The sequence below is a fragment of the Coregonus lavaretus genome, assembly GCF_964263955.1.
Source record: "Coregonus lavaretus genome assembly, contig: HAP1_SCAFFOLD_570, whole genome shotgun sequence".
In the NCBI taxonomy this organism is placed as follows: domain Eukaryota; kingdom Metazoa; phylum Chordata; class Actinopteri; order Salmoniformes; family Salmonidae; genus Coregonus; species Coregonus lavaretus.
In genome coordinates, this window is record NW_028159672.1 from 114,861 (window position 1) to 126,320 (window position 11,460).

The following is an 11,460-nucleotide window of genomic DNA, read 5'->3' on the forward strand; positions in this document are numbered from 1 at the left end:
AGTGAGCCCAGAAAAGTCAATTGGACACATTGTTTTGTTGTATGGAACAACCAAGCACGGCTGCATGCACCAACAAAGACATTGAGGACCTCATCACCCCCATATCTTCCACCAACTACTGATCCTCAGAAACTCTGAAAGACACACATACACTGAGCTGAGTTGCCTACCCTGCTAACAATAATGAGTCGTTAGGACGTCCCCGGAGACGTCGCGAAATGGTCGCCTAAAGTCATCAGGATGTTGTGTCTTGGTCCACTGGAGGTTTTTGTCTAGTTCCCGGTTGGTCCCGTTGACGTCCACAAGGATGTTTTTAGGATGTTCTTTGGACGTTGTGTCTTGGTCCCCTGGAGGTTTTTGTCTAGTTCCCGGTTGGTCCCGGGGGGACGTCACCTGATGGTGTAAATAAATAAATACCCCCCCCCCCCCCCCCCATTTTTTTTTTAATAAACCGTTCTACCTGGAGCACATGGTCCATCAAGCCTCTGATTTGTGAACCACTGATCCATTCACAGCTTTTGGCAATGCTAGGGACACGCAGACAAACAGTGCTTTTAACATAGTGTTTTCAACTTAAATATTTGACACACATTACATTGTGCATGTGTGTTGATACAGTATGTATTATTTTAACATGTCCTCTCCTGGGATTTGAACTCACAACCTCTTGCTTCCCAGCGTTTACGATTTTCCTGTGACGCCACTATGTCTGTATCAATGACGGCTTTCACCTGTAGGCCTACTTCTATACTATACACTTCAAAGAAATGTTCATCTCTGTTAAAAAAACAAACACTCAAGAAAAACAATTATATTTATCATAGTGATTCAGGAGTAACATTAAAACAGAATAATATGCCCCACCAACATTATACAACTGTACTGAAAACCCAAAATCAAATTGCTGAAATAAGTCAATGAAATCAATGAGAGAATAGCCAGATTAACTGATCATTATAATATCAGTGCAGATAGCACTATTTTGCTAAGTGCAGAGATGTGTTATAGGTAATGAATGTGTAAGGGACTTCTGAAACTCTTGTCCTCTTTCATGAAACACCAATGTAAAGTATGAGCTGCATTTTGTGAATGAAGTTAAATAAAACCTACAGCTACATGTTAAGTTGTTTGTTATCTCAAACTAAACTGACACACACTCTTATGTGACAACGCCTGTGGTGGATTGATAAGATGCAGACCATAAAGTGTGTGGTGGTGGGTGACGGTGCAGTGGGAAAGACCTGCCTGTTGATCTCCTACACAACCAATAAGTTCCCCTCGGAATACGTCCCCACGGTGTTTGATAACTATGCGGTGACAGTGATGATCGGAGGGGAGCCCTACACTCTGGGGCTGTTCGATACAGCAGGTCAGGAGGACTATGACCGACTGCGACCGCTCAGTTACCCCCAGACAGATGTCTTCCTTGTGTGTTTCTCTGTCATATCGCCCTCCTCCTTTGAGAACGTCCGTGAGAAGTGGGTCCCAGAGATCTCCCACCACTGTCCGCGTACACCCTTCCTGCTGGTGGGCACCCAGATGGACCTGAGGGACGACAGCAACACGGTGGAGAAGCTGGCTAAGAACAAGCAGCGGCCCCTGGCCCCTGAGAGTGGAGACAAGCTGGCCCGGGACCTCCGGGCAGTCAAATACGTGGAGTGCTCCGCCCTCACCCAGCGAGGTCTGAAGAACGTGTTTGACGAGGCCATCCAAGCTGCGCTGGAGCCGCCAGAGACCAAGCCCAAGAAACGCTGCGCACTCTTATAAAACATTTTAAATGGGGCCAAAGAACCAGGGGAAAGACATAACAGGAAAAAAAGAGACAGGCGGACATGGGGAACAGACAGAAAGCTGGAAGGGGTGTAGGGGGAGGGAGCAAGAGGACAAGTGAGACATTCGTTTAATAGTGCCTTCAGCAATAGAGGTGGGGAGGGGCGATGTTGGGTGGATGGGTAACAAACAGAGACATAGAAATACATCCTAATATATAATAGAATGTATATCTATGTTTCTTGTAACAAGCTGATCAATTCTCTTCCTAACCAGTATAGTCCTTCTTAAAAGGAGAACGACAGAGCAATATAGGGAAGAGACAAGGTTTTGAAACCTCTATTGCCTTAAAGTTACAGTACAAACAAAATAAGTTAGACAAGAAGAGGAAGAGACGGTGTGGAATTTATTTTGTGTTTGTTTGATGATACTAAAAACTGACTGGAAAAATTAGCTTAAACTGCGCAATCTAGACGCACACACACACACCGGTCCTTTACTCCCTTCAACCCACAACTGCTTTTTCTCTTTCAAATTGTCCGCCTTAGTTTTGAAAATCCTGCTTCTTCCAAGATGAACTCTTCTTCTTCACCCACTATTTGCCATCACCGCTCCAATGAAAACTACAAGCGCTTCTTTCTTCTTGGTTTTCACTGCCCCCTAACATGAACTGAATTTCAACTTACTTCCTTTTTTTTCTTCCATTTATTGTTTTGGAGATTATGGTGTATTAATGACGATAATAAGAGTATTATATATTTTTTTGGCTCTTTATTTCCGGGGATACCCCTAGTGGTTAGCGATTTGGACACTTGAATTGTTTTTTATATGTTTTTGTTATTATTTTGATGGTTGTGTGCCAATGTGTTGAGTGTCACTGGTTTCATTTGACATAACAATCATAATATGCCACTAATGACTACGTAGCTGGTTGTGATATCAGTAGTAATAACAGCAAAAAGCAATAATGGTTATGAGTAACAATAATAGCTCTGTTGAAGCATCCTCATCCGGTTGTTTGAAATAAAAAAATTACTTAAAAAAAAAAATAAATAAATAAATAAATAAATAAAATAAAAATTAAAAATTATTTTAAAAAAAATAAAAAAAATAAAAAAAAAGACACACACTCTTATCCGGAATAACGTACAGAAGCAATTAGAGTTAAGTGCTTTGCTCAAGGGCACATTGACAGATTTTTCACTTTGTTGGGTTTGGGATTCGAACCAGTGACTTTTCGGTAACTGGCCAACACTCCAACCGCTAGGCTACCTGCCGCCGCATACAGACACAGACACACACGCACGCACGCACGCACACACACGCACGCACGCACGCACACACACACGCACGCACGCACGCACACACAAACACGCACGCACGCACGCACACACACGTACACACACACGCACGGACAGGCACACACACACACAAACACAGGCACACACACACAGGCACACACACACACACACACACGTCCAGTCTGCAGAATGCCAAAACGCCAGGATGAGTTTCCTGTTGAAAATCATTTAAATTAGACCAGAGTTAAAGGATGCATTCCAAATAACACCCTATTCCCCATATAGTGCACTACTTTTGACCAGGGCCATGGGGTAGTACACTATTTAGAGAACAGGGTGCCATTTGGGACGAAGCCACAGAGATAGAGAAAGATGGCTAGGCTATATGCCACGATTCACATTATAATACCGCACCACTCTGCGCTCCCTGCAATTCTTGACTGATTTCACATTATATCTCAGATAATGGCGAACAGAGCAGCTTATTGGACAGGAGAGGAGTTAAAAGAGCAGAGTAAAATCATGACATAATCCACTTGAATGCCACCGTGAGGGTAATGTTTATTGTATCTGACACAATGTGTGTGAGTGTGTGTGTGTGTGTGTGTGTGTGAGTGTGTGCGTCTGCTTGTGCATGTGTGTTCAGTGAGACAAGGAGAACAGAACAAGTGAAAAGGTCCTCTCGAGTACTATCTCAGTCAGCGATATACTTCAAATATAAACCAGTCTGGGGTTATGAGGTCTAGCCTACTGTAACCACTCTGATCTCTTCAAAAATTCATGGGCCTTTTAGTGCAACAGGCTCCGACTGTCTAGCCATAGACTCTCACTACAGTCGTCTGCAGAGATTCCCATTGACAAGCTGTTACCATAAGAGTTTCTGCCTAAATACACAAACGTGAGTTGAAAGATGATTGAGTGCCACTTCCCCGGCCCAGACTAAGACTATTCCTGGATTTAAAAGCACATCCATCAGAGATTTTCCAGCGGTATTTGGTCAAGGAGTTGGCGAAATATGTGTCCAGAAAATCAGCCATGTGTATAAATTATTGTTATGCATCCACGCATGTATGGAGATTTCAACTTTAATCCGAGCTGTCATCTACAGTATGGATGCATGAGGTTGAGTATTTTTTTACGGGGTAGATCAGCTTTAAAATTGCAGATAGATTGTAACTTCTATCAATGTAATTGTCTGCATCCCTTCCAATCCCCCATATTTATCTTCCGCAAATATATATATATATACTTACATATACTTACATATACACATACATACATATACATACATATATACAAGTTGATGTCGGAAGTTTACATACACCTTAGCCAAATACATTTAAACTCAGTTTTTCACAATTCCTGACATTTAATCCTAGTAAAAATTCCCTGTTTTAGGTCAGTTAGGATCACCATTTTATTTTAAGAATGTGAAATGTCAGAATAATAGTAGAGAGAATGATTTATTTCAGCTTTTATTTCTTTCATCACATTCCCAGTGGGTCAGAAGTTTACATACACTCAATTAGTATTTGGTAGCATTGCCTTTAAATTGTTTAACTTGGGTCAAAAGTTTCGGGTAGCCTTCCACAAGCTTCCCACAATAAGTTGTGTGAATTGTGGCCCATTCCTCCTGACAGAGCTGGTGTAACTGAGTCAGGTTTGTAGGCCTTCATGCTCGCGCACGCTTTTTCAGTTCTGCCCACAAATGTTCTATAGGGTTGAGGTCAGGGCTTTGTGATGGCCACTCCAATACCTTGACTTTGTTGTCCTTAAGCCTTTTTGCCACAACTTTGGAAGTATGCTTGGGGTCATTGCCCATTTGGAAGACCATTTGCGACCAAGCTTTAACTTCCTGACTGATGTCTTGAGATGTTGCTTCAATATATCCACATAATTTTCCTTCCTCATGATGCCATCTATTTTGTGAAGTGCACCAGTCCCTCCTGCAGCAAAGCACCCCCACAGCATGATGCTGCCACCCACGTGCTTCACGGTTGGGATGGTGTTCTTCGGCTTGCAAGCTACCCCCTTTTTCCTCCAAACATAACGATGGTCATTATGGCCAAAGATTTATATTTTTGTTTCATCAGACCAGAGGACATTTCTCCAAAAAGTATCTTGCATATCTTAATTTCCATCATTATCAATTAATATGCGTAATAATGTCGGCAGTTCATGTGAAGGATTGTTACCTATAACCCGGATTGCCATTGTATTACATTACATTTTTGTCAAGCAATTATTATTTTAGCAAACAATTATTGTGGTTCATCCTATATTCTCCCTAACATTCTGAGGTGTTTTTTTAATACTCATTTATAATGATCGTGCATGTAGAGTTGAACTTTAATCAGATTTGTCTGATGAGGAGAAGAGGTCTGTTTTTGCATGACTTTTTTGTATGTAATACTCATTTGAAGGCTATTCATGCATGTATCGTAATGTGTTATGTGCTGTCTGGTATAACCTACATATTGAATAAAATCATTATTATCATAATTTCTATGCCCTATTCCCTGTATACCACTATACCCTATACCCTATATATCACTATACCCTATTCCCTGTATATCACTATACCCTATTCCCTGTATATCACTATACCCTATACCCTATTCCCTGTATATCACTATACCCTATTCCCTATACTGTATATCACTATACCCTATTCCCTGTATATCACTATACCCTATTCCCTGTATATCACTATACCCTATTCCTGTATATCACTATACCCTATTCCCTGTATATCACTATACCCTATTCCCTGTATATCACTATACCCTATACCCTATTCCCTGTATATTGCTATACCCTATTCCCTGTATATCACTATACCCTATTCCCTGTATATCACTATACCCTATTCCCTGTATATCACTATACCCTATACCCTATTCCCTGTATATTGCTATACCCTATTCCCTGTATATCACTATACCCTATTCCCTGTATATCACTATACCCTATACCCTATTCCCTGTATATCACTATACCCTATTCCCTGTATATTACTATACCCTATTCCCTATACTGTATATCACTATACCATATTCCCTGTATATCACTATACCCTATTCCCTGTATATCACTATACCCTATACCCTATTCCCTGTATATCACTATACCCTATTCCCTGTATATTACTATACCCTATTCCCTGTATATCACTATACCCTATACCCTATTCCCTATACTGTATATCACTATACCCTATTCCCTGTATATCATTATACACTATACCCTATTCCTGTATATCACTATACCCTATTCCCTGTATATTACTATACCCTATTCCCTGTATATAACTATACCCTATTCCCTGTATATCACTATACCCTATACCCTATTCCCTATACTGTATATCACTATACCATATTCCCTGTATATCACTATACACTATACCCTATTCCCTGTATATTACTATACCCTATTCCCTATACTGTATATCACTATACCCTATTCCCTGTATATCACTATACCCTATTCCCTGTATATCACTATACACTATACCCTATTCCCTGTATATTACTATACCCTATTCCCTATACTGTATATCACTATACCCTATTCCCTGTATATCACTATACACTATACCCTATTCCCTGTATATTACTATACCCTATTCCCTATACTGTATATCACTATACCCTATTCCCTGTATATCACTATACCCTATTCCCTGTATATTACTATACCCTATTCCCTATACTGTATATCACTATACCCTATTCCCTGTATATCACTATACCCTATTCCCTGTATATTACTATACCCTATTCCCTGTATATTACTATACCCTATACCCTATTCCCTATACTGTATATCACTATATCCTATTCCCTGTATATCACTATACCTTATACCCTATTCCCTGTATATCACTATACCCTATTCCCTATACTGTATATCACTATACCCTATTCCCTGTATATCACTATACCCTATTCCCTGTATATCACTATACCCTATTCCCTGTATATCACTATACCCTATTCCCTATACTGTATATCACTATACCCTATTCCCTGTATATCACTATACCCTATTCCCTATACTGTATATCACTATACCCTATTCCCTGTATATCACTATACCCTATACCCTGTATATTACTATACCCTATTCCCTGTATATTACTATACCCTATTCCCTATACTGTATATCACTATACCCTATTCCCTGTATATCACTATACCCTCTTCCCTGTATATCACTATACACTATACCCTATACCCTGTATATCACTATACCCTATTCCCTGTATATCACTATACCCTATTCCCTGTATATCACTATACTCTATACCCTGTATATCACTATACCCTATTCCCTGTATACCACTATACCCTGTATATCACTATACCCTATTCCCTATATACCACTATACCCTATTCCCTGTATATCACTATACTCTATACCCTGTATATCACTATACCCTATTCCCTGTATACCACTATACCCTGTATATCATTATACCCTATTCCCTATATACCACTATACCCTATTCCCTGTATATCACTATACCCTATTCCCTGTATATCATTATACCCTATTCCTTGTATATCAATATATAGGGTATAGGGTGCCATTTGGGACACCAACAATTTGTGAACACAAGTTTCCCTCCACTTCTAGCTCATAGGAAAGAATAACCTCAGGAATATAAGCAGGAGCTTCTTTCTGCAGGCATTGTTGTAGATATCACAGTTTCCTGCAGGCATTGTTGTAGATATTTCAGAGACTAATCCTAGAGGCACAGAATCCATTCCACTTACTTGGTGTGGAGTGTGTGGAGGGTGATGAGCCCACTCTGAAGCAGAGGCAAGTAGGATAGGCAGGCAGGCAGACCTGGGTTTAAATACTATTCGAAATCTTTCAAATACTTTTGAGCGTCTGCTTGGAGGGCCAGTTGGGCGCAGTTTGTACTTTTAAGACTTTTCTATTGGTTCTATTGCAACAGGTAAGCTACATCAAGCACAGATACAGTATCTGAAATGATTTAAAGTAGTATTTGAACCAGGTCTGGCAGAACGGCAGGGGGATATTCAGGCAGGCAGGAGAGGAGGACATCTAGCACACAGTCAAGGCTAACCACAGGGTTCAGGGCATTGTATGATCGGTGAAGATGAAGGCTACTATAGTACATTCTTTGAGAGATAAATCCAAATCCAAGCCAATTCTAAATCTGCTCTATTATAAAACCTGGCTCAGTACAAGGGGCTGGGAGAGCTGGATAGTGAAGAGGAGAGAGGACTTCTCAGCTGTATTAAAACTGGCTGGACAAGATGATTATACCGCCTGTGGTTTGGTTCGATTGGCACGGTCCTGACAAGTTGGCTTGGCAGCAGTGCTGCGTAATTCATTCCTGCCTGGCTGTCCGTTCGTTTCCTGCAAGCATTCTGATTTGTCCAAGTGGTGCACCTTACTGGAGCCAACAAGTCCACCAATCAATCAGATGATCATCTGCTTTGTGACATCAAAGATGTGCAAAATGTAACGCACTGCCCCAGGTGAGAGGAAGGAGGAGGATGAGGCGTGAAAACACATTGACAGACAAACTCATTAGATAACTAATGAACTGAGGAGGAGGTTGTGCAAGAGCTGCTTCCTCTGATCTATCCTGTTACAGTGCATCTGTCTTACAGGTCGATTTCAGCTATGGCAAAGTCTAAACGGGATCCTTGGGACGACATAACTCTGACGTCCACCCATTGAAATTGAAATTTAAAACGGTTAAGGTAATGGGTTAAGGTTAGGGTTAGGTAAGGGTTATTGTTAGGCTAAGTGTACGGGCTAAGTGTAGGGGTTAATAATAATAATAATAATAATAATAATAATAATAATAATAATAATAATAATAATAATATGCCACTTAGCAGGTTAAGGTTAGGGTTAGGGTTTAGGTTAGGGATGTCCCAAGGACCCCAGATATCACTAGCCTTTCAGTTCTACGCACCATTGTGTAGGCCTTGGCTATGCCGTTATAAAGATCAATATAGCTGCAAGCAGGTTCAAAGCTTTGGCCCCATAGCGCCACCATCAGGACAAATGGCCCACATCGCCCTAGGATGAGCTACTTCTGTACTCCTGACCACGCTTGTCAACATCAAAACAGACCATGCAAAATGCTTTTGAAATATTTTGGATAATTTTCAATGAAGTTGACTACTTTAAACATCTTGCCTGTTATATAGCACCACAGTGTTTGCAACATGTTTACCACATTTCATTACAATACGAATATCCTTGACTGATTTATATGCATTTATGTGCCAGACCACGCCCACGTGAACGTTTATTGGTCAGTAGCAGCCATGTTGTTTGACATACTATCCTGGAAAATATTGCGTTGAGAGACCTTGGTCCATAGACGCCATATATAACATTTAATCTAGATCGGCCCAGTGGTTCTGGAGATGTAATTTAAGTGTTTTTCACAAAAATCGAAATGGCGGAAAATAAATCCTGATGGACCTTATGAGATCTTCAGGCTCCTTGGAGGAGAGGTACCCATGTACAACATTTCAAGATTCTAGGTTATACGGTGTGAGGGTCTGAGCTTTCAAAGTTTGCATTTTTTCAAATGCTTGCTATATCGCTACCTTGTGGCCAATTGGCATTGCATGAGAGGGTGTGGCCCATGGCCCTTTACCATCATGAAACTTTGCATCCTTCTAGGCATTATTATCTCACGGAATTAGAATTTTTCCACCAAATTGGAGGAATTGGTATAATAATAATAATAATAATGAACACCCACAAATACAATAAGGTTTCACCAGTTTTCCTGCTTGAACACCTAAAAATGTACTCCTGTTAATCGTTCAAATAAAGTCTAATCAGAAGTATTTCAGTGCAATGTATTTTTATTTCTCTGTAGTCTATAGGTTAGTATAAAGATTGTTAATTGGTCAAATAGAGAGTCATCATATCAAAAAAGCTCTCAATCTAATACGTTTCTATTTCTCCGTACAGAAGCCAGTCTATGAGGGCTCTGAGAAGCCTCTTACTACCTCGGCAGCTGGGTGAGACAGGGGAACTGGCTGCTTGTCTTCCCCAGTTAACATCCAACCTGATGGGGTTGACAGTCAATGACAACAGGCCCCAAGCACTGACTGACCAGGCTGCAAAGAACAGCAAAAGGAGGAAAAAACACACACACGCACATGCACGCACGCACGCACCACAGACATCGAGAGAGATGGAGATGGATGGCTTAGTGCTGGATAGGTTCAAACACATAGGCTACGATGAAGTGTTTAAAATGAAAGGAGTAAGATGTGCAGGTAGAGTGTGTGAGAGAGAGAGAGAGCGAGAGAGAGAGAGAGAGAGAGAGAGAGAGATCCTGTGTGTCACACTGTGTTATTGTTGAGTCATCTGAGCTAGGTAAGTACTCACAGGGTCAAGACAGGGTTTATGAAGTGAAATGCATTTGCATAGAATGAAAGGAGTACGATGTGAATAGAGTGAAAGAGAGAGAGAGAGAGAGAGAGAGAGAGAGAGAGAGAGAGAGAGAGAGAGAGAGAGAGAGAGAGAGAGAGAGAGAGAGAGAGAGATCCTGTGTGTCACACTGTGATATTGTTGAGTCATCTGAGGTAGGTAAGTACAGTTGAAGTCGGAAGTTTACATACACTTAGGTTGGAGTCATTAAAACTTGTTTTTCAACCACTCCGAAAATGTCTTGTTAACAAACTATAGTTTGGGCAAGTCGGTTAGGACATCTACTTTGTGCATGACACAAGTAATTTTTCCAACAATTGTTTACAGACAGATTATTTCACTTATAATTCATTGTATCACAATTTCAGTGGGTCAGACGTTTACATACACTAAGTTGACTGTGTCTTTAAACAGCTTGGAAAATTCCAGAAAATGATCTCATGGCTTTAGAAGCTTCTGATAGGCTAATTGACATCATTTGAGTCAATTGGAGGTGTACCTGTGGAGGTATTTCAAGGCCTACCTTCAAACTCAGTGCCTCTTTGCTTGACATCATGGGAAAATAAATCAGCCAAGACCTCAGAAAAAAAAATTGCAGACCTCCACAAGTCTGGTTCATCCTTGGGAGCAATTTCTAAATGCCTGAAGGTACCACGTTCATCTGTACAAACAATAGTACGCAAGTATAAACACCATGGGACCACGCAGCCATCATACTGCTCAGGAAGGAGACTACGGTTTACAACTGCACATTGGGACAAAGATCGTACTTTTTGGAGAAATGTCCTCTGGTCTGATGAAACAAAGATAGAAATGTTTGGCCATAATGACCATCGTTATGTTTGGAGGAAAAAGGGGGTGCTTGCAAGACGAAGAACACCATCCCAACCGTGTACTCCTGAGTGGCGCAGTGGTCTAAGGCACTGTATCGCAGTGCTAACTG

The 11,460-nt window shown here is 40.8% G+C and overlaps 1 protein-coding gene across 1 annotated transcript; it reads left to right on the plus strand.

The window, feature by feature from the left end:
- The first annotated feature begins 1,169 nt into the window (after positions 1 to 1,169).
- Positions 1,170 to 2,793, plus strand: LOC311122577 (cell division control protein 42 homolog). Its single transcript, XM_084196919.1, has one exon. It carries the CDS (start codon positions 1,192 to 1,194, stop codon positions 1,765 to 1,767), a length of 576 nt encoding a protein of 191 aa, XP_084053045.1. The 5' UTR covers positions 1,170 to 1,191; the 3' UTR covers positions 1,768 to 2,793.
- The last annotated feature ends 8,667 nt before the right edge of the window (positions 2,794 to 11,460 follow it).

What these genes read in the sequence shown, in the direction of transcription:
- LOC311122577 (XM_084196919.1), top strand. Translation starts at nt 1,192, where the DNA reads ATGCAGACCATAAAGTGTGTGGTGGTGGGTGACGGTGCAGTGGGAAAG.